The following is a 25,201-nucleotide window of genomic DNA, read 5'->3' on the forward strand; positions in this document are numbered from 1 at the left end:
AGGCTAATTGATAATTAGTAAACCCTTTTGCAATTATGTTAGCACAGCTGAAAATTGTTGTGCTGATTAAAGAAGGAATAAAACTGGCCTTCTTGAGACTAGTTGAGTATCTGGAGCATCAGCAATTGTGGGTTTGATTACAGGCTCAAAATGGCCAGAAACAAATAACTTTCTTCTGAAACTCGTCAGTCTATTCTTGTTCTGAGAAATGAAGGCTATTCCATGTGAGAAATTGCCAATAAACTGAAGATCTCATACAACGCTGTGTACTACTCCCTTCACAGAACAGCGCAAACTGTCTCTAACCAGAATAGATAGAGGAATGGGAGGCCCCGGTGCACAACTGAGCAAGAGGACAAATACATTAGTGTCTAGTTTGAGAAACAGATGACTCACAGGTCCTCAACTGGCAGCTTCATTAAATAGTACCCGCAAAACACCAGTCTTGACGTCAACAGTGAAGAGGCGACTCCGGGATGCTGACCTTCTAGGCAGAGTTGCAAAGAAAAAGCCATATCTCAGATTGGCCAATAAAAATAAAAGATTAAGATGGGCAAAATAACACAGACACTGGACAGAGGAAGATTGGAAAAAAGTGTTATGGACAGACAAATCGAAGTTTGAGGTGTTCGGATCACAAAGAAGAACATTTGTGAGACGCAGACCAAATGAAAAGATGCTGGAGGAGTGCTTGATGCCATCTGTCAAGCATGGTGGAGGCAATGTGATGGTCTAGGGTGCTTTGGTGGTGGTAAATTGGGAGATTTGTACAGGGTAAAAGGGATCTTGAAGAAGGAGGGCTATCACTCCATTTTGCAATGCCATGCCATACCCTGTGGACGGCGCTTGATTGGAGCCAATTTCCTCCTACAACAGGACAATGACCCAAAGCACAGCTCCAAACTATACAATAACTATTTAAGGAAGAAGCAGTCAGCTGATATTCTGTCTATAATGGAGTGGCCAGCACAGTCACCGGATCTCAACCTTATTGAGCTGTTGTGGGAGCAGCTTGATCGTAAGAAGTGCCCATCAATCCAATCAAACTTGTGGGAGGTGCTTCAGGAAGCACGGGGTGAAATCTCTTCAGATTACCTCAACAAATTGACAACTAGAATGCCAAAGGTCTGCAGGGCTGTAATTGCTGCAAATGGAGGATTCTTTGACGAAAGCAAAGTTTGAAGGACACAATTATTATTTCAATAAAAAATCATTATTTCTAACCTTGTCAATGACTACATTTCCTATGCATTTGCTATATTTCCTATTCAAACTCATTTCATGTATGTTTTCATGGAAAACAATGACATTTCTAAGTGACCCCAAACTTTTGAACGGTAGTGTATATATATATATATATATATATATATATATATATATATATATATATATATATATATATATATATATATATCACTACTGTTGTAAAGAGAAGCAATGTGCTTAATATTTGCTTAATATTAGGAAAGGAGTGTATATATATTTATTTCACTGTATATATATATATATATATATATATATATATATATATATATATATACAGTGAGGGAAAAAAGTATTTGATCCCCTGCTGATTTTGTACGTTTGCCCACTGACAAAGACATGATCAGTCTATAATTTTAATATTAGGTTTATTTTAACAGTGAGAGACAGAATAACAACAAAGAAATCCAGAAAAACGCATGTCAAACATTTTATGAATTGATTTGCATTTTAATGAGGGAAATAAGTATTTGACCCCTCTGCAAAACATGGTACTTGGTGGCAAAACCCTTGTTGGCAATCACAGAGGTCAGACGTTTCTTGTAGTTGGCCAACAGGTTTGCACACATCTCAGGAGGGATTTTGTTCCACTCCTCTTTGCAGATCTTCTCCAAGTCATTAAGGTTTCGAGGCTGACGTTTGTAATCGAGGCTGACGTTTGTAATCGAAAATCTAATCAAACACTTCATGAGAGCCCATGAGCTCATGTTGCGCAACATTTCTATAGGCTATGCAATTGCGTGAGAAAACAGAATGATTAAAAAGAGGTGGATCCCATCAGCTTTCTATAGGCTAGGCCTACTACATTTATTTCTCAACTTTCCTAATATTAAGCAAATATTAAGCACATTGCTTCTCTTTACAACAGGAGTGTATATATATATATACATATATATATACAGTGAGGGAAAAAAGTAGTTGATCCCCTGCTGATTTTGTACGTTTGCCCACTGACAAAGACATGATCAGTCTATAATTTTAATATTAGGTTTATTTTAACAGTGAGAGACAGAATAACAACAAAGAAATCCAGAAAAACGCATGTCAAACATTTTATAAATTGATTTGCATTTTAATGAGGGAAATAAGTATTTGACCCCTCTGCAAAACATGGTACTTGGTGGCAAAACCCTTGTTGGCAATCACAGAGGTCAGACGTTTCTTGTAGTTGGCCAACAGGTTAGCACACATCTCAGGAGGGATTTTGTCCCACTCCTCTTTGCAGATCTTCTCCAAGTCATTAAGGTTTCGAGGCTGACGTTTGGCAACTCGAACCTTCAGCTCCCTCCACAGATTTTCTATGGGATTAATGTCTGGAGACTGGCTAGGCCACTCCAGGACCTTAATGTGCGTCTTCTTGAGCCACTCCTTTGTTGCCTTGGCCGTGTGTTTTGGGTCATTGTCATGCTGGAATAACCATCCATGACCCATTTTCAATGCCCTGGCTGAGGGAAGGAGGTTTTCACCCAAGATTTGACGGTACATTGTCCCTTTGATGCAGTGAAGTTGTCCTGTCCCCTTAGCAGAAAAACACCCCCAAAGCATAATGTTTCCACCTCCATGTTTGACGGTGGGGATGGTGTTCTTGGGGTCATAGGCAGCATTCCTCCTCCTCCTCCCGGTGGCTGACTAAAAATGTTTTCCCCCACTGTATATGCCATATCTTTCTGACTGTGCTCTTTCACAAAAGCTCTCAATCTATAACCTATATATTTATTATGGATACAGTATGCTTTACATTAGTTATCTTGTTGTTATTAGTTGTTGTTAGTTGTTATTAGTCCCATCCTTCAGTTCCATTCAACACCTCTCATCTATCTCTTAACACCATCCATATTGGATTTCTATTTGCCATATATTTTTCAACTGTAATGTGATGTTTTACAAACGTTTTGAACCCTTCTATTATCATTGTTTCTACAGATTGTAAATTACAAATATTTTTGGGGGGCTAAAAATATTATTATATTATTGATCGATTGACTATGACTTTTCAGATCACCCAGTAGTGCTATCTGCAGGGTTAGCTCTAGGTAAATATTGCAATCCTTTAGCCATTCCTGGACCTGTGTCCAAAAACAAGCTACAAATGGACAGTACCAAAACAAATGATCTAATGATTCTGTCTCTTCGCAGCAAAATCTGAAGAGCTGGAAAGATTTGATCCTCCATATAAATAACATTCTATTGGTAGCAAGAATTTTGTATAATAATTTCAATTGAAAAATTCTAAGTTTTGAATCTGGCGTCATTTTGCGTATCAGTTCATAAACACTATGCCAACTATTTTGCAATCTACATGTATATGGGACGGCTGTCAATCCTTTGGTCCTGAAATAAAACTGGTATACTTTTTTATTTATCACAATTTTCTTTAACCAATTACAGTGGGGGAAAAAAGTATTTAGTCAGCCACCAATTGTGCAAGTTCTCCATCTTAAAAAGATGAGAGAGGCCTGTAATTTTCATCATAGGTACACGTCAACTATGACAGACAAATTGAGAGAAAAAAAATCCAGAAAATCACATTGTAGGATTTTTAATTAATTTATTTGCAAATTATGGTGGAAAATAAGTATTTGGTCACCTACAAACAAGCAAGATTTCTGGCTCTCACAGACCTGTAACTTCTTCTTTAAGAGGCTCCTCTGTCCTCCACTCGTTACCTGTATTAATGGCACCTGTTTGAACTTGTTATCAGTATAAAAGACACCTGTCCACAACCTCAAACAGTCACACTCCAAACTTCACTATGGCCAAGACCAAAGAGCTGTCAAAGGACACCAGAAACAAAATTGTAGACCTGCACCAGGCTGGGAAGACTGAATCTGCAATAGGTAAGCAGCTTGGTTTGAAGAAATCAACTGTGGGAGCAATTATTAGGAAATGGAAGACATACAAGACCACTATAATCTCCCTCGATATGGGGCTCCACGCAAGATCTCACCCCATGGGGTCAAAATGATCACAAGAACGGTGAGCAAAAATCCCAGAACCACACGGGGGGACCTAGTGAATGACCTGCAGAGAGCTGGGACCAAAGTAACAAAGCCTACCATCAGTAACACACTACGCCGCCAGGGACTCAAATCCTGCAGTGCAAGACATGTCCCCCTGCTTAAGCCAGTACATGTCCAGGCCCGTCTGAAGTTTGCTAGAGTGCATTTGGATGATCCAGAAGAGGATTGGTAGAATGTCATATGGTCAGATGAAACCAAAATAAAACTTTTTGGTAAAAACTCAACTCGTCGTGTTTGGAGGACAAAGAATGCTGAGTTGCATCCAAAGAACACCATACCTACTGTGAAGCATGGGGGTGGAAACATCATGCTTTGGGGCTGTTTTTCTGCAAAGGGACCAGGACGACTGATCTGCTTAAAGGAAAGAATGAATGGGGCCATGTATCGTGAGATTTTGAGTGAAAACCTCCTTCCATCAGCAAGGGCATTGAAGATGAAACGTGGCTGGGTCTTTCAGCATGACAATGATCCCAAACACACCGCCCGGGCAACGAAGGAGTGGCTTCGTAAGAAGCATTTCAAGGTCCTGGAGTGGCCTAGCCAGTCTCCAGATCTCAACCCCATAGAACATCTTTGGAGGGAGTTGAAAGTCTGTGTTGCCCAGCGACAGCTCCAAAACATCACTGCTCTAGAGGAGATCTGCATGGAGGAATGGGCCAAAATACCAGCAACAGTGTATGAAAACCTTTTGAAGACTTACAGAAAACGTTTGACCTGTGTCATTGCCAACAAAGGGTATATAACAAAGTATTGAGAAACTTTTGTTATTGACCAAATACTTATTTTCCACCACAATTTGCAAATAAATTCATTAAAAATCCTACAATGTGATTTTCTTGATATTTTTTTCTCATTTTGTCTGTCATAGTTGACGTGTACCTATGATGAAAATTACAGGCCTCTCTCATCTTTTTAAGTGGGAGAACTTGCACAATTGGTGGCTGACTAAATACTTTTTTTCCCCACTGTATGTTCTTTAATACAGGGCCGACAGACACGTTCCTTACCTTTTCCCCCTTCCACTTTCCTCTTTCATGTTTGTGGTAATGCTGTAATTATTTGGTTGTAATTTTGGGTAGAGCAGACATTTACATATGTTTTTGTTAGCTGCATGTGCGACATAACTCCACCAGTCCTACCTATGATATAATTTATGAAGATTATACCTTTTCTTTCTTTTTTTATTCAAAAAATAATGTTTTTTATCAATTAGTATATTTGAGTTTAACCACAATATTTGTTGCATTATTTGTTCTGTCGTTTCTGGATGATTCAATTGAAATTAGTAGTCCCCCGTAGCTCAGTTGGTAGAGCATGGCGTTTGCAACGCCAGGGTTGTGGGTTTGATTCCCACGGGGGGCCAGTATGAAGAAGAAAAAATATACAAATGTGCGCACTCACTAACTGTAAGTCGCTCTGGATAAGAGCGTCTGCTAATTGACTAAAATGTAAATGTATCTATGTGGTGCTCTGTAGCTCAATTGGTAGAGCATGGCGCTTGTAACACCAGGGTAGGGGTTCGATCCCCGGGACCACCCATACGTAAAAATCTATGCACACATGACTGTCAGTCGCATTGGATAAAAGCGTCTGCTAAATGGCATATTATAATTTTATATTATAAATTGCAACCAACTGTCTATGGCTTGTTTTAGAAATAGTAATATTTGGGAGATGATTTTCTTTTCAAATAACTGAAAGTGAGAGGTTGTAATCTGAATAAAGGGAAAAGGGCCGTTCTTGAACATTGGGTGAGACAATCTTACTAATTTGCTAGAGAACCAGTTCGGATTTAAGTATAACTTTTGTATGACTGAAGCTTTTAGTGATAGGTCTAATGCTTTAATATTTAATAATTTATGTCCTCCAAATTCATATTCATTATAGAAATAGGCCCGTTTAATTTTGTCTGGCTTGCCGTTCCAAAGAAAATTGAATATTTTTTTCTCGTATAATTTAAAAAACTGTTCGCTAGGCGTAGGCAAGACCATAAGCAAATAGGTAAACTGAGATAATACTAAAGAGTTAATCAGGGTGATTTTTCCACAAATTGACAGGTATTTACCTTTCCATGGTAGCAAGATCTTATCTATTTTTGCTAACTTTCTATTAAAATGTATTGGAGTAAGATAATTTATTTCATTTGGGATATGTATTCCGAGTATATCCACATCACCATCAGACCATTTTATTGGCAAACTACATGGTAAGGTAAAAATGGTATTTTTTAGTGATCCAATACGTAATATAGTACATTTATCATAATTTGGTTGTAATCCAGAGAGGTTAGAAAATGTATCTAGATCCTCTATGAGGCTGTGGAGGGATTCATGTTGTGGCTTTATAAGAAAACATGAATCATCAGCGTACAATGACACCTTTGTTTCTATACCCTGGATTTCTAATCCCTTGATATTATTGTTGGATCTGATTTTAATAGCTAACATTTCAATGTCCATAATAAATAGATATGCCGATAGTGGACAACCTTGTTTCACTCCTCTTGACAGTTTAAAACTTTAGGAGAAATATACATTATTTACTATTTTACACCTAGGGTTACTATACATGATTTTAACCCATTTTATAAGAGATTCTCCAAAATTGAAATGCTCCAGGCATTTATATATAAACCCTAGTCGTACTTTATCAAATGCCTTTTCAGTCTGCTATGAATAGCAGGCCTGGTTTCCCAGATTTTTCATAGTGTTCTACTGTTTCCAGTACTTGCCTTATATTATCTCCAATGTATTGTCCATGTAAAAAAAAACCTGTCTGACTAGAATGAATAATGTCCAACAATATCTTTTTAATTCTATGCGCAATACATTTTGCTAGGATTTTTGCATCACAACACTGAAGTGTAAGGGTCCTCCAATTTTTTTAATGGACTGGATCTTTATATTTTCCACTTGTATCCTGTTTCAGTAATAATGAAATCAGAGCTTCTTCTTGAGTGTCTGATAATCTATCATTTACATAGGAGTGGTTAACACATTCTAATAATGGTCCTCGGAGTATATCAAAAAAGGTTTGGTATACCTTGACTGGTATGCCATCCATTTTTAGAAATCTTAGCAAATTTATTGAAAATTAAATACAGAAATATCTCATTTACATAAGCATTCACACCACTGAGTCAATGCATGTTAGAATACATTTTGGCAGCGATTACAGCTGTGTTTTTCTGGGTAAGTCTCTAAGAGTTTTGCACACATGGATTGTACAATATTCGCACATTATTATTTAAACAACACTTCAATCTCTGCCAAATTGGTTGTTGATCATTGCTAGACAGCCATTTTTAGGTCTTGCCATACATTTTCAATCCGATTTAAGTCAAAATTGTAACTCGGCCACTCAGGAACATTGATTGTCGTCTTGGTAAGCAACTCCAATGTATATTTGGCATTGTGTTTTTCATTTTCTATTAATTTGTAAACATTTCTAAAAACATGATTCCACTTTGACATTATGGGGTATTGTGTGTAGGCCAGGCTGTAACAAAACAAAATGTGGAAAATTCCAAGGGGTGTGACTACTATCTGAAGGCACCAGAGAGAGAGAGAGAGAGAGAGAGAGAGAGAGAGAGAGAGAGAGAGAACACAAACTCCAAACAGCAGCTCTGCCAATGGAGGAGCAAAGATATGCCACAGGAAGAGAGATGAGCAGCCAGTCTCTCTGACTATGATTCATTTTTTATGTACCTCCTCAGTGAGACAGCAGCCCACCTCGCTGCTTCAGTGACAAATGTACTACACAGGTCTAACTCCAGCACACTGAAAAAGAAATGTTAATGCTCTTCTATATATTACAACCTTTTTCTACAGGAGCAAATGTGCTGCGATAAAAGTTAATGTATAATACTATGATTTTATAGTATAATATATAACAAATACTGTACATATTAATGGGGAATGGTGGAATGTGGTCTCCAATAAGCTGTTTTATAGTTCCTCAGAAGAGGGTCAGTAAGTTTATTGACATGTCTTTTCCTCTATAGATGTTTTATCTGGTGCTCTGTGTTCTGTGACCCGCCATGTCAGGTGTCAGCACAATAAATGTGATGAAAATCTCTCTCTTACACACTCTCACTCTCTGACTCTCTCTCTCCCACTCCTCCCCTCTCTTTCTCTATCTCTCCCGCTCCTACCACCCTCCCCCCTCTCCCTCTACCCCCTATCCCCCTTCGCCCCCCTCCATATAGATATCCGTGGGATACAGGACTTCCTGGACAAGACGTCTCAGCAGGGCATGGACGTGTCGCTGCAGAAGGTGGAGTCCAACATCAACATGATGATCACCAGCATGTTCAGAACAATGAGGGTGGAGGAACTCCACCGCTACCGGGACACACTGCGCCGGGCCGTGCTCTTCATGAGTCCCGCCACCGCCAAGGCCTTTATCACTGAGGTATGGGGGGAGAGGAGGTCTGACGAAACACACACACATACACAGGTGCACACACACATGTCCACGCACGCATGCACATACAGGCACGCATATCCACGCACGTACACACACACACACACACACACACACACACACAGACATACTGTACACACACACACACACACACACACTAATACCACTTACTTTCCAACATGTTCACTAATATACCTCATGCAGGGAGTCATTAAAACACTGGGACTAATAAATCTTAAAAGGTTATTATCTTCAAATTAGGTCATAATGTGCCATTATCAGGCCTGTGAGAGGCACCTAGTGCCTTTTTTCTGAAGAACCAAGACATGCCTCATGATAGACGTCCCAAATGGCACCCTATTCCCTTTATAGTGCACTAGCCTAAGGCCTTTTAACCACAACCTTTAGAGTGCCATTTGGGACGCAGTTCTCTCTCGTTATCAATGAGAAAATAATGGGCTTTCCTCTAAGTTCATATTTTATTCATACTGTGTGAAACATGAGACACGTGTAGTACAATGTATAAGGAAGTCATTATAATGACTTTACATTCTTAATGATATGGAATTCAAACAAGAATTAGCTGCTTCGTTATTCCCACGTGGGATTCTGCTCTTCTCGTAATTACAACTTATGAATCCAACTGGAGGATGGAGAGGAGTGGAGAGTACTGCAGAGGAGAGGAGAGGAGAGGAGAGGAGAGGAGAGGAGAGGAGAGGAGAGGAGAGGAGAGGAGAGGAGAGGAGAGGAGAGGAGAGGAGAGGAGAGGAGAGGAGAGGAGAGGAGATCGAGGAGAGGAGAGGAGAGGAGAGTAAAGGAGTGGAGAGGGGAGGAGAGGAGAGGAGTGGAGTGGATAGGAGAGGGGAGGAGAGGAGAGGTGGAGAGTAAAGGAGTGGAGAGGAGAGGAGAGGAGAGGAGAGGAGAGGAGAGGAGAGGAGAGGAGAGAGAGGAGAGGAGAGGAGAGGGAGAGGAGAGGGAGAGGAGAGGAGAGGAGAGGAGAGGAGAGGAGTGGAGAGGTGGAGAGTAAAGGAGTGGAGAGGAGAGGAGAGGAGAGGAGAGGAGAGGAGAGGAGAGGAGAGGAGAGGAGAGGAGAGGAGAGGAGAGGAGAGGAGAGGAGAGGAGGGAGAGAGAGGAGGAGAGGAGAGGAGAGGAGAGGAGAGGAGAGGAGAGGAGAGGAGAGGAGTAGAGTGGAGAGGAGTGGAGTGGAGTGGGGAGGAGAGGAATGGAGTGGAGAGGAGTGGAGAGTAGGATGGGATATCAGTGGATGGCACAGGCCCCATAGGCAGTGGTAATAGAGGGTCAGGACATGGCCTGGGGTCTGCTTCGTAACCACCTCAGGGAGCACTTGACATTTCCATGGGTGGAGACGCAGACAGCTGGCCCTCAAGAGACGCCTGCTGTTCAATCCTCATCGATTTGGACGTGGTATCAAATTAGGTTTTCTGGGGACTCACAAGGTAGAATTTACAATCCACATTTCTTTTTTTACACATCCTCTAAAGGGATGTCCTGTTCCATGGTGAGATAGCGTAAGATGGATACCGATTTTGGGATAAAATGGATGACAAGATCTCTCTGGCTTGGAGAGGATGCCTCGGACTATTAATACTTTATCAAGTTTATTTGTCACAGGCGGGCCTAGCAAAATGCATTAGGCTCTTCTGCTAGATGGGAACAGATTGTAGCCAGGGCTCACTACCCCTCCTTTCCTGTGGGTGTGTGTGTGTGTCAGTGTGTGTGGGTGGGTGTGTGTGGGTCTTCGTGTGTGTGTGGGTGTGTGCTTGCATGCGTGCGTGCGTTGACGGTAAAAATGTGTAGTTTGTATTGTGTGTGTGTGTGTGCCTGACTGTGTGTGTGTGTAGTTTGTATTGTGTGTGTGTGTGTGTGTGCCTGACTGTATATGTGTGTAGTTTGTATTGTGTGTGTGTGTGTGTGTGTGCCTGACTGTATATGTGTGTCGTTTGTATTGTGTGTGTGTGTGTGCCTGACTGTGTGTGTGTGTAGTGTGTATTGTGTGTGTGTGTGTGTGCCTGACTGTATATGTGTGTAGTTTGTATTGTGTGTGTGTGTGTGCCTGACTGTGTGTGTGTGTAGTTTGTATTGTGTGTGTGTGTGTGCCTGACTGTGTGTGTGTGTGTAGTGTGTATTGTGTGTGTGTGTGTGTGCCTGACTGTATATTTGTGTAGTTTGTATTGTGTGTGTGTGTGTGCCTGACTGTATATGTGTGTAGTTTGTATTGTGCATGGGCACATTTCTCACCCTAAACAGTCTGTAGACAAACACACACACATAATACCCACTTATGCGATTTTCTGTGTTAATGAATCCTTTGGTTAGCTCTGTCTGGTTCGTTTTATGGCCAACACATGGGCCTGTATCAAGGAATTATGCGACTATTTGCTCTCCTCCTGCACCTTACCTGCATTGTGAATAGGATCGCTACATAAGAATCCACTTACACTATGAACACATTTTAAGAACATGTTCATGATTTGGGTATTATGAAAGTCAACATTTGTATTCCTAATGAATGGATGTCTAGATTATTGGCCTGATATGGCCTGATGTTATCGGAATTGAGGAATTACTTAGATGCCTATATGTGAATCCACTTATAATGACAATGCAAAAGATAAGTTGCTCGTTAGAAAAGGCCCCTGGAACGATTGCAATAAGTCTACAGAGTTCTGAATCCACATCATCTCAAGTACTTCTTTGATATCTAGAGAATATGAATTTTGCCATTTGATGTCCTTACCTTGAAATATTAAAATGATCTCAGCTTGACAGTTTCTCATATCCAAAATGAAATCCTAAAATGACATGCCCTCTTCCTAATAACCGAAAAAAAATAAAAAAATAACATGATTTCCTCAAAAGAGCAGAGCTGAAAACGTGCTTTGATGTAGAAATATGATGGACGTAGTGGAAATGTGGTTACCCAAGAGATGCAGAATTAGCTAGTATGGGCAATAGTTTTTAGAGGACTAGTTACTAGTTTCACTGGTTTGTCGACATGGGGTATGTGTGGAACGACACCCTATTTCCTACTGCATGTAGTGCACTACTTCTTACCAGAGCCTAGTTAGAAGTAGGGCACTACATAGGACACTCCAATACAAATCTGGACCTTGAAGCCAGTACCACTGCTGATTTTCATTCTTTCCCGCTAATTAGGACTAATTTAGACCTGGGGCACCACGTGGGTGCAATTCTCATTATCAGGTAGAACAGAAAACCAGCAGTACCCCGGACCTCCAGGCTCAGATTTGAATACCCCTGGACAGGGAACAGAACAGGCATGTTCTACAACAGAGTGAGTGGGAGATAGAAACTGTCTCTAAGGGAGGATAGGAGACTGTTTTGAACGTGGAGATGATTTATGCTCCCAATGCCTTGAGGAAAACAGTCAGTGACCAATCCATCAATGACCCTATGAGTTATCCCTGGAACTTTAGATTTACGTTGCATGAGCACATTTCTAAATAATAATGATCCTGTAATAAGCAACATGCAAATATAAAAGTGTGGCACAGATTGGATTTGTTTCATTACTAAATAACTACAGAGTATTTTGGAGATGCTAATTTAATTTGTTGTAAGGCACTCCACGATCTGACAGACCCGTCACTGTTTCTTTTAATCATTTGATTGATCTTATCATCAGAAGTTTATACACCCAAGGGAGTGTATCAAATACACAAATAAACAGAGACAGGCATTAATGGTTTGGAAGTTTTTGTTATCACAAGATGATTGTCGAGTGCAAATGGAAAATGCTTTCTACTTTTATCGCTATGCTGGATTATTATCTATCGAGCTCCCAAATAGTGATTGTAGTCCTTCAAGACAAATGCTAACCAGCTAAAAACCCTCTAACATCCCCTTTCTCATTCCAAAATCACATTTCAGAACACAGCGCTGGCTGGCAAGCTTATAATCACTTAGCTGAAATCGCAGGTCAGAGAAACAAGCGTCGTTTGTTTTTGTGTTGGGCCTCTCAGTACCAGCACTCCTGTGGTGAATGAGATAATAAGAGTCAAAAATCTTATTAAGAAGCTGTCTGAAGCCATTTCAAATAATCAAGTAGTAAGACAAATTATGTCTGACTGAAATCCCAAACTGGTCCTGGGAAACCACCAGTGTACTATATTAGGCTTGTTTTGGGCTGGGGGAGTGGAGACTGTTGGCAAAGGTGAGTGTGAGGTGATGTGTGTGTGTGTGTGTGTGTGTGTGTGTTTGTGTGTGTATGTACATACAGTATGTGTGATGTTGACAGACGAGGGGCTTGACATTAATGACACTACTAGTCTGGTGGAGTCACTGAGAGGTCACCCAAACAGACAGAGGGACAGACGTTGGGACATGGAAGGAGGTGTCGGGGAGGTGAGGCGAGGTGAGGTAGGCCGTGTCCTCAGCCACTGCCTCTCAGCCATCACTCCCAGTGAAGTGTGTGTCCGACAGTGTCAGGGACAGATGTCCATCACTCTGATGGTGACAGCCTGACAGCTGGAGAGGGAATGTTAGAGAACACAGCCTCTCTGGAGATAATTGCTCATACAGCTGACAACACCAACACAACAGACAGGGTGCAACAACAGAGGGGTAGTTGTCACTGACTTAAATACATGTTTCTCCTGGCTGTGCTGTATTACAGTGATAAGAAGTATTCTAGCTCTGTCTGGTTAAGTTACATCAGTACTGTTGGTGTTGTTGTTGCTGTGTACCATCATTCAGTATGAGATCTATTCCAGTCCAGGGGGCAGAGAATCAGTCTCCCAGGGTTGTCAGGGCAGACTAGCTGATGTTTCCCAGTACACACACACACACACACACACACACACACACACACACACACACACACACACACACACACACACACACACACACACACACACACCCCTACCTCTCTGCAATGATTTGGATGAGGTACAGCTAGCTCGGTGTGGGCCGTGTGTCTGGTCACTTTATCTCAAGGTGACAGTTAGACGGATGGCCCCTGTCAGACATGCCCTCCTCTCTACTGCTTTCCCCTATCTCCCCCTTTCGCCTATCTCCATCTCTCTTCCTCAGTCGGACCCTGTTCCCACCACTCAAGGTCGCGGTCTGAGCAGCAGACACACACAGCAGGGGTCACACCTCTCCAACACTAGGTGGGCCACACAGAGAGCTCTGGTTAGACAGAGTGGGGAGACAGTTTTGGTCAGGTGACCACGACATCTTAGTGATGTACATGACACATGCACCGCAAACAGAAGGAGAGAGCGAGAGAGAGAGTGAGTGAGAGAGTAAAATTGACAGAAAGAGAAAGATGGGGCGAAGTCAAAGTGGACATCAGGAGGCGGCGGGTCAAAACGTCTGACCAATGAAAGTCAAGGTCAAAGTCAGTCAAACGAATCATGACCTCCAAGCACCCAGAATGCATTTGATCCAGATCTTACCTTCTTTGTAAGACCCGGCTGATGAGAACAGGTGGACAAATGAAGAATGATACTAACCTATAGAGGTTTATCATGGGGTGATAACCCAACGAGACAGCCAGAGAAGAAGAAGAAGAAGAATGGTGTGCTTGGCCTTCCTTCCCTCCCTCCCTCCCTCCCTCCCTCCCTCCCTCCCTCCCTCCCTCCCTCCCTCCCTCCCTCCCTCCCTCCCTCCCTCCCTCCCTCCCTTTCATCCTTCCTTCATTCCTCCCTCCCTCCCTCCTTCCTTCCTTCCTTTCTTTCTTTCTTCCTTTCTTCCTTTCTTCCTTTCTTCCTTCCTTCCCTCCTTCCTTTTTTCCTTCCTTCCTTCCTTCCTTCCTTCCTTCCCTCCTTCCTTCCCTCCCTTCACTGAATGACACCTAGGAAACTTTTCTGTTGTTCCAACATGCCAAGGCAGGGAAGCAAATGCATTATTCAAATGGGAAGTGCTGAGGCTGAGAAGATGATTAATTGTGTGTTGTGTCACTCTCTCTACCGTCAACTTTACTGCCATGGTGACAGAGTGTAGGAAGAGTAACCTGTGATAGAGGTGCTATTATTATGGCGGAGGAGGTGGAAGAACAGGGGGATGAGACACTGGAACGCTTTTGTCCTTACCCTCATGAAGGAGAGAAGTAGAGGGGATGGAGAGGTGATGGGGGTGGGGATGGCTTGAGGGGCGTGGATGTAAGGGGTGGGGATCCATGAAGAGGAGGTACAGAGCACATGCAGTAGCATAGTGGAAATGGGTTACACTTTATTTTACAGTCCTACTAGCTTACTAGCTACTGTTATTCCTCTGGTATTTAATGTGAAATGACTCAGTAACAAATTGGTACTTTCTAGTAATTATTTGAAATGATTTCACTAAATTAGTAATTTCTTGGTAACAATGTTGGTACTATCAGGTTAGCTACAATGAATCCCAAAATAACCAAGAGTACATTTTCTGGAAATAATTATATGATTACCATGTAACGCAAAATAACATATTACCTGGAAATCATTTTCTTAGAAGACGGTGTTACAGTAGTACGCATGCTGACATTTAAAGGGTCATTACTGCTGCTGGTGAACATGTCATCAGTTTCCACCCTGCCTTGGCATATCCTCTCTACAGAGAGCACTCATTGGTTGACCCGAATAGCACCCTATTCCCTATATAGTGCCCTGCGTTTGACCAGACCCCTATGATCCCTGGTCGAATATAGTGCATTACATAGGGAATAGGGTGCTATTTGGGACGCAGACATATACCGCACAAGGGCATAGGGTGTTTAATGGGTCTGCTTTAACCTTGAACTTTATCACAAAAATAGACGGCCATGACATTAAAGTATTATCTTACGCACACACACGCGCACACACACACACACACACACACACACACACACACACACACACACACACACACACACACACACACACACACACACACACACACTATGTGGACCAAAATTCTGGTGGAGCGTTAAGGGTACAGTAGTAAGCTCTTAGGTTAGTACTGTTGACCCACGCTAGTACATTTTACATTTTAGTCATTTAGCAGACGCTCTTATCCAGAGCGACTTACAGTTAGTGAATACATATATATATATATATTTTTTATACTGGCCCCCTGTGGGAATCGAACCCACAACCCTGGCGTTGCAAACGCCATGCTTTATCAACTGAGCTACATCCCTGCCGGCCATTCCCTCCCCTACCCTGGACCAATTGTGCGCCGCCCATGAGTCTCCCGGTCGCGGCCGGCTGCGACAGAGCCTGGATTTGAACCAGGATCTCTAGGGGCACAGTTAGCACTGCGATGCAGTGCCTTAGACCACTGCGCCACTCAGGAGACTAGTACACAACACCAATGACTTTCTCTCTGAACATAAAATATAGTACAAGGGGACAGATATTTTTGGGCTGCGTTTACACAGGCAGCCCAATTCTGATAATTTTTTTCACTAAAAAGATCTGATGTGAAAAGATCTGATGTGATTGGTCAAAAGACCAATTAGTGGAAAAAGATCAGAATTGAGCTACCTGTGTAAACGCACCACAGTGTTTTGGTTTACAATAGGTTTTGTATCGACACGTGTTTGTGTGTGTCTATATGCACGCGTATGTGTGCATGAGAGTCCATGTATGTGTGTGTGTGTGTGTGTGTATGTCGTACACTATGTGTCTTTGTACGTGTGTGTGCGTGTTAAGCAGGTGATACAGCCCCTCGTCTCTGAAGAGGAGTGCATCAGATCTGTCTCACGATGCCGGAGCGCTCATTCAGTGATTATTTACACCCTTTAGCCTGCCTATCTCCCCCCAGCCCCGCCCCTTTTCTCTGTCACTATCTCCACATTACACAGTCAATTAGATATCACTGGCCATTCTCCCATCTCAGGACATCTCTTCTCGCTTTGTTTCTAATATCATTTGGAAATGCGTGACCGTTCTTTACACAATCCTTCATGGACAGTATCACGCCGAGCCTGGCATTCAAGGCAGAGAATGTAGAGTGGCATTTTTAGATTGGAGTGGAATGAAGGATGAAGAATGACGTTCCACTGTAAAAAAAAAAAAAAAAAAAAAAAAACATTTGCTGTGTCTTTTCTAATTCATGCACTTGGTTTTAATGGAAGTACCGCTAGTAAGATGTATTAGATGTGAAATTGAAATTGTCTGCAGAAAGGCAGAGAGAGACAAAGAGAGAGAGAGAGAGAGAGAGAGAGAGAGCCTCATGGATAGTTGCTGAATTAATTCTGACTTATTTCGGGTTGCTTGAATGCATAGGCTTTTCTCCTCTGTCATCTGATGATGAAGTGGATGACATTTCTGGTCCAGACGACTGTTATTATTTTTGGAAACGTCGCTGTTGAAAAAGGTGATGCTAGATTAACACCTTGGTTGCTTTTAAGTCTTAGAAGTGTTCTAAAATGTGTGACGAGGTGTGAAAGAAGGAGTCAGGCACAGGAGGTATAATACTGAAGTCCAGAGTTTAATCCGTTTGCATAAATCAAACGCCCCAAGCGTCAAACGAAACTGTACAAGGGAAAACATCCACCTTGGCAATAACACAGTGAAATGTAGCTCAACCGAGCTACATGCTCTCACAACAAAACAATCACTCACAAAGACAAGGGGAACAGAGGGAACACTTATACACATACTAATTAGGGGAATGAGAACCAGGTGTGTGTGATTGACAAGACATGACAAGTGGAGTGATGAGAATGGGATCGGCAGTAGCTAGTACTCCGGTGACGACGAACGCCGAAGCCTACCCGAAACAGGAGGGGGGGCAGCCTCGGCGGAAGTCGTGACAGTACCCCCCCCTGACGCGCGGCTCCAGCAGTGTGTCGACCCCGGCCTCGGGGACGGCCAGGAGGATGCGGAGCAGGGTGAGTCGGATGGCGACGGTGGAAATCCCTCAACAGGGAGGGATCGAGGATGTCCCGCCTTGGGACCCAGCACCGTTCCTCCGGACCGTACCCCTCCCACTGCACGAGATACTGAAGGCCCCCCACCCGACGCCTCAAATCCAGGATGGAACGGACTGAGTACGCCAGGGCCCCCTTAATGTCCAGAGGAGGTGGAGGAACCTCCCGTACCTCAGACTCCTGGAGCGGACCAGCTACCACCGGCCTGAGGAGAGACACATGAAACGAGGGGTTAATACGGTAATCAGGGGGGAGTAACAACCTGTATGTCACCTCGTTTATTCTCCTCAGGACTTTAAACAGCCCCACAAACCGCGGGCTCAGCTTCCGGCAGGGCAGGCGGAGGGGCATATTCCGGGTCGAGAGCCAGACCCGATCCCCCGGTACGAACACCGGGGCCTCCCTGCGGTGGTGGTCAGCGTTGGCCTTCTGACGACGCACGGCGCGCTGGAGGCGCACGTGGGCAGCGTCCCAAGTCTCCTCCGCGTGCCGAAACCAGTCATCCACCGCGGGAGCCTCGGTCTGGCTCTGGTGCCACGGTGCCAGGACCGGTTGGTACCCCAAAACACATTGGAAGGGTGTTAGGTTAGTGGGGGAGTGGCGGAGAGAGTTCTGAGCATATTCTGCCCATGGCAGGAACACCGACCACTCCCCCGGCCGATCCTGACAGTAGGTCCGCAGGAACCTACCCACATCTTGATTCACCCTTTCCACCTGCCCATTGCTCTCGGGGTGAAAACCAGAGGTCAGGCTGACCGAGATCCCCAGATGTTCCATGAACGCCTTCCAGACTCTAGACGTGAACTGGTCACCTTGGTCGGACACTATATCCTCTGGTACCCCGTATTGCCGGAAGACATAAGTAAACAGAGCCTCTGCAGTTTGTAGGGCTGTGGGGAGACCGGGCAGAGGAAGGAGGCGGCAGGACTTTGAAAAGCGGTCCACAACAACCAGGATCGTGGTGTTACCTTGGGAGGGGGGAAGATCAGTGAGAAAATCAATACTCAGGTGAGACCATGGTCGTTGTGGAACTGGTAAAGGTTGTAGCTTACCCGCTGGGAGGTGCCTAGGTGCCTTACTCTGGGCGCACACTGAGCATGAGGAAACATACACCCTCATGTCCTTAGCCAAGGTAACCCACCAGTACTTCTCAGTCAGGCAGTGCATTGTACGACCGATACCTGGATGACCAGAGGAGGGTGACGTGTGTGCCCAGTAGATCAGACGATCACGGATAAGCACAGGCACGTACTGCAGCCCAGCTGGACACTGCGGTGGAGATGGATCTGTATGTAATGCCTGCGCTATATCTGTGTCCATCGCCCATACTATCGGCGCCACAATGCATGAGGCCGGGAGTATGGGGGTGTTGTCTCTGGGCCTCTCCTCTGTGTCATACAGCCGAGACAGTGCGTCTGCCTTCACGTTCTTCCTATCCAGAATGTATGAGAGTGTGAAATCAAACCGGGTGAAGAAGAGGGCCCACCTGGCCTGGCGAGGATTCAGCCTCCTCGCTGCTGAATGTACTCCAGGTTACGGTGGTCTGTCCAGACGAGGAAAGGGTGTTTCGCCCCTTCGAGCCAATGTCTCCACACCGTCAAGGCTCGGACAACAGCCAACAACTCCTGATCACCAACGCCGTAGTTCTGCTCCGCCGAGCTGAGCTTCTTAGAAAAGAAGGCACAGGGGCGGAGCTTGGGTGGCGTGCCCGAGCGTTGGAATAAGACAGCTCCTATCCCTACCTCGGACGCATCAACCTCCACTACGAACGGTAGTGATGGATCGGGGTGGGCTAGTACCGGGGCTGAGGTGAACAGACCCTGCAGTCTCCTGAAGGCCAGATCAGCCTCAGCAGACCAGCGGAGCCGGGACGGCCCACCCTTCAACAAGGAGGTAATGGGAGCTGCGACCTTGCCAAAACCCTGAATAAACCTTCGATAGTAGTTGGCAAAGCCAAGGAAGCGCTGCACCTCCTTTACCGTGGTTGGAGTCGGCCAATTACGCACGGCTGCAATGCGGTCTCCCTCCATCTCCACACCTGTCGTTGTAATGCGATATCCGAGGAAGGAGATTGACTCCCCTTCCCGAATACGCACCAGGTTGTAGGCACTACAGAGGTCTAATTTGGTGAAAAAACTGGCCCCATGCATTGACTCAATCACTGAAGGAATGAGGGAAAGAGGATAACTAAATCGTACCGTCACATTATTCAGTGGTTGATAATCAATGCACGGGCGTAAACCGCCATCTTTCTTCTTCACAAAGAAGAAACTCGAGGAGGCAGGTGAAGTGGAGGGACGTATATACCCCTGGCGCAGGGACTCGGTGACGTATATTTCCATAGCCTCCGTTTCAGCCTGCGACAGGGGATACACATGACTCCTGGGAGGTACAGCGTCTACCCGAAGGTTTATCGCGCAATCCCCCTCCCAATGAGGTGGTAATTTAGTCGCTTGCGTCTTGGAAAACGCGAGCGCCAGATCATGGTATTCGGGGGGAATGCGCACGGTGGGGGTACCGTCTGGACTTTCCATCGTGGTCGCACCAACGGAAACACCTACCCGGACACTCACGCGACCACCCTGTAAGAACCCTCTGCGGCCATGAGAAATTGGGGTTCTGAAGGGCTAACCACGGGATACCCAAGACTACAGGGTAAGCAGGAGACTCAACAATCATAAAGGCGTAATCATGGTGACTGGTACAGTAACTTCCTTAACCAACCCGGATCCTAATGGTCGACTATCTACTGCTCTGATGGGGAGTGGAATGGTTAGGGGAACCAATGAAATGCCTTGACGGTGTGCAAATGCTCTGTCCATAAAATTCCCTGCTGCGCCTGAATCGACTAGCGCCTTTCACTGGGAACCTACCAAGTGATCCGGAAAGGAGATAGATAAAGTACAGTGCGCCGCAAAGGGCTCTGAACACGTTTGGGTGTTCATTACCTGGGGTGATGTGTGAGTACCCTGCCTACCGCCTCCAGACCCAAAAGAACGTTGACTGCGACGTGAGGTGGATTGTCCCTTCGTGCCACCAGAGTGGCACTGTCGCTGTCCTCCTGCGCTCTCTCGACCGGCGGCTCCCTCCAGCTCCATCTGCTCGGGGTCAGAGTCGTCCGGAGTGGGAGCTGACAGACCCCTACCAGGATGTCCTCTGGCTGCTAGCAGATTGTCCAGCCAGATGGCCATGTCCACCAGTTGGGAGAACGATAGCATGGCATCCCGGCAGGCTAGCTCCCGTCTGACGTCCTCCCTTAGATGCACCAGAAATGGTCTATCAGGGCCCGCTCGTTCTACTCGGACCCCGCTGCCAGCGTCCGGAACTCCAGCGCATAGTCCTGAGCGGTCCTTGTCCCCTGCCTTAGATTAACCAGTTGTTCGCCCGCCTCTTGACCCTCAGGCGGGTGATCAAAACGGCCCAAAAGAGGCGAGCAAACTCCCTGTAGTTCTCCAACGTGGTAACTCCCTCGTTCCATACCGCGCTCTCCCACAAAGGCAGGAAACGAGGACGGATACCTTCTCCCGCTCCAGGGGCTCCGGCCTGATGCTGGCGAAATACAACTCCAATTGGAGTAGGAATCCCTTACATCGCGCTGCAGTCCCGTCAAACGCCGGTGGCCGGGATATCTGGATCCCTCCAGGGGCTGGGGTGTAGGTGGCTGGATCCGGTTGACCAGCTGGTCTCGATAGATCAGATCCTCTCCTCTCCAGGCATTCCACCACCTGAAGAACCCGATCCATCGCTTCCCCCCAAGCTGGCCAACATCGAGGAATGCTCCTGGTTCCTTGCCACAACTCCAGACATGCGGTCTTCTCCTGCTGACCTCATATCAGATCAGGTGAGTGATTCTGTGACGAGGTGTGAAAGAAGGAGTCAGGCGCAGGAGGTAAAATACCTAAGTCCAGAGTTTAATCCGTTTGCATAAATCAAACGCCCCAAGTGTCAAACGAAACTGTACAAGGGAAAACATCCACCTTGGCAATAACACAGTGAAATGTAGCTCAACGAGCTACACGCTCTCACAACAAAACAATCACTCACAAAGACAAGGGGAACAGAGGGAACACTTATACACATACTAATTAGGGGAATGAGCACCAGGTGTGTGTGATTGACAAGACATGACAAGTGTAGTGATGAGAATGGGATCGGCAGTAGCTAGTACTCCGGTGACGACGAACGCCGAAGCTTGCCCGAACCAGGAGCGGGGGCAGCCTCGGCGGAAGTCGTGACAAATGTCAGGTCATCAATTTAATTTGTGTAATTGATGTGTTGAAAGTGTGCAGCATCCTCCCAGTGTCTACTGTTAGCCTACTGTATAGTTTACTACTATAGATATTCTATTCTTCTTACCTCGATGTTATGTATCATTTCTACTAGTGAAAACACATATACACTGATACTACAAACTTTCCATTATAAATATCACCATAAAAAAAAAAAAGATATGAGCCTCGAAAGCTCTGCAAGTCCCATTGACTGTGGTTTCCTTCTGAGGCTGCAGTACATCATCTATTTTTGAAGACAAGCTTTGTTTAGTGTTTTCTTTCCTCCTATTATTTAGTGACCCTCCCTGTGGTATGTGATGAATGTTGACAGAGTCAGGAGGCTGATAAAACTACCATGGCAGGAGACTTTTAAGACTACTATGGCAGTAGGCTGATAAAACTAACATGGCAGGAGACTTTTAAGACTACTATGGCAGTAGGCTGATAATACTACCATGGCAGTAGGCTGATAAGACTACCATGGCAGTAGGCTGATAAAACTACCATGGCAGTAGGCTGATAAGACTACCATGGCAGTAGGCTGATAAGACTACTATGGCAGTAGGCTGATAAGACTACCATGGCAGTAGGCTGATAAGACTACCATGGCAGTAGGCTGATAAGACTACCATGGCAGTAGGCTGATAAGACTACCATGGCAGTAGGCTGATAAGACTACCATGATTGGATTAGTCCTCTAATCCTCTCCCTCCACACTTCACTATTACACATGCAGACAGACTCAGGCAGGGGTCAACCACGGGGTCAAACTTATACTGTGATACCGTCACCAGCCATAGTGGAAATAACAACACTATGGGCCCTCTCAAATAACACCCTATTCCCTTTATAGTGCACTACTTTTGACCAGGGCTCATAGTGCACTATATAGGGAATAGAGTGCCATTTGACAGACAGCACCAGGGGAGAAACAGCTGTTCCATACCGGATTATTGAAGTGTGCTCTCGAGGCAGGCGTTAACTCGACACAGAGGGATGTGCTGTGTGTGTGTGTGTGTGTGTGTGCGTCATGTGGGTTTAAACTATCGATGGAGTAGGAGACTGCGCCTTAGTGCTTCACACTGGGTGGGGTAATCACACTGTCTGTCAGTATTCGGTTTAACCCCATAGGTAACATGTTAGTTTAACCCTGTAGGTAACGTGTTAGTTTAACCCTGTAGGTAACATGTTAGTTTAACCCTGTAGGTAACATGTTAGTTTAACCCTGTAGGTAACGTGTGGGTAAGGAGAACAGGGATGCTTATACTGTGGTACACACTGTGTTCTGTGGGTCAGTGATTGACAGGGGAGCTATAGCGCCTGATCCCACTCATCATGCTGTTCCAAAACACACGTCGTCCCCCATCGCAATGCAACGCCATGAGTTGCCATAGCCAGTAGACAGTGTGAAGCTGGTTTCTATCCAGTATTCTAGACGTCCATAACTGAGTTGACTCATTGGCAGAAATGAATCATTACCAATAATCAGGTCAGGATTATAAAAGACCTCCCATATACACTGTAGGCTTTACATTGTCTGCTTCCCAAATGACACCCTATAGACAGAGAGGAGACAGGCCTGGCATGGTGTATGGAGGAGTAGCGAGGAGACAGGCCTGGCATGGTGTATGGAGGAGTAGAGAGGAGACAGGCCTGGCATGGTGTATGGAGGAGTAGCGAGGAGACAGGCCTGGCATGGTGTATGGAGGAGTAGCGAGGAGACAGGCCTGGCATGGTGTATGGAGGAGTAGCGAGGAGACAGGCCTGGCATGGTGTATGGAGGAGTAGAGAGGAGACAGGCCTGGCATGGTGTATGGAGGAGTAGAGAGGAGACAGGCCTGGCATGGTGTATGGAGGAGTAGCGAGGAGACAGGCCTGGCATGGTGTATGGAGGAGTAGAGAGGAGACAGGCCTGGCATGGTGTATGGAGGAGTAGCGAGGAGACACACACACACGCACACGCACACACACACCTCTGAAACTTCCAAACGGCATGTATTCGGAATGTAATCATAGGGTAGCAATTTGTGATTGTTGTACTTGACAGTTAATTAACAGCTATTTTGGACAGTGCATCTTTTTTATTCACTGATGTTTATTTTAGTTTATGGGATCGTTGTCACGTTCGTTGAGTACAGGATTGGACCAAGGTGCAGCGTGGAAAGCATACATGTTTATTCACTAAGTAAACACACAACAAAACAACAAAAGCAACGTAACGTGAAGCTCACAATGGCTACACACAAACACACCAAACAAGAGTCAAGATCCCACAACATAGGTAGGCAAAATGGCTACATAAGTATGATCCCCAATCAGAGACAACGATCGACAGCTGCCTCTGATTGGGAACCACACCCGGCCAACATAGATCTACAAACATAGAATGTACACGTAGAAATTCACACCCTGACCAAACCAACTAAAGAAAACACACGCTCCCCATCGCCCTTTGACCATCGCCCTTTGTTAGATGGACGTTTAAATAATAGCTTACTAATATGTGTAGATGTATGAACACCCCAATCCATACACTGCATTACATTTCATCCAACAATTGATCAATCGCCATCCAAATGTCAAATGAGATGTCATCATATAAAAGAGGCTTGACAGTGATGTATTGCCCTGGGTGTCATACATGGGAATGGATCTATATTCACCATCATCTCCTCCGTGGCTGTGGCCGAGTTCAGGATCTTTGTTCAATACTGGGGAAGACGAATGACTGGTATGTTGGCTCTGACAGACCTGGACCCTCCTATCACAACACAGGTATTTGGAAGCCACTGGTATGTTGGCTCTGACAGACCTGGACCCTCCTATCACAACACAGGTCTATGGAAGCCACTGGTATGTTGGCTCTGACAGAACTGGACCCTCCTATCACAACACAGGTCTATTGAAGCCAGTCACCAGGAATTCACACTAATGATTTCTCTGTCAGATTAGAAAGAAGGGAGTGGGGAGAGGGGAGAGGAAGAGGAACCCATCGCAGACAGGAAGTGTATGGCCAGCACCCCCATGGGTCAGCCACTGACCAATCCCAGTGCAGTCAGACCGGATGGTTCTGGTTGCATAGCTCTGGGGTGAAGTTTCCCCTAGGTACAGATCCAGGATCAGCTTCCCCTCCCCCAATCCTAACCTTAACCATTAGTGGAGGAAATGCTAAACTGACCTATTGTCATCATCTAGGGGAAACTTCACCCTACACCGGTTGCGTTCAGTACTCTGTGGGGTGGAGGGGTGGGGGAGTGGATGACTTTGACTTTCATCTATCGGAATGGTGGAGGAGGATCAATAGAATGTTTGGTTTGAGCTGGGGCCGGGCAGGGCCAGCT

General features: G+C 45.1%; 1 protein-coding gene across 1 annotated transcript in view; it reads left to right on the top strand.

The window, feature by feature from the left end:
• LOC121584395 (glutamate receptor ionotropic, delta-2) overlaps nt 1-25,201 on the top strand; it is a 638,531-nt gene that overhangs the window by 397,059 nt on the left and 216,271 nt on the right. The window contains exon 4 of the mRNA XM_045225956.1: nt 8,491-8,696. Within this exon, the coding sequence (XP_045081891.1) occupies nt 8,491-8,696 (206 nt within the window). The remainder of the gene's footprint in view (nt 1-8,490; nt 8,697-25,201) is intronic.

This window comes from Coregonus clupeaformis, chromosome 16 (genome assembly GCF_020615455.1).
Source record: "Coregonus clupeaformis isolate EN_2021a chromosome 16, ASM2061545v1, whole genome shotgun sequence".
Lineage (NCBI taxonomy): Eukaryota > Metazoa > Chordata > Actinopteri > Salmoniformes > Salmonidae > Coregonus > Coregonus clupeaformis.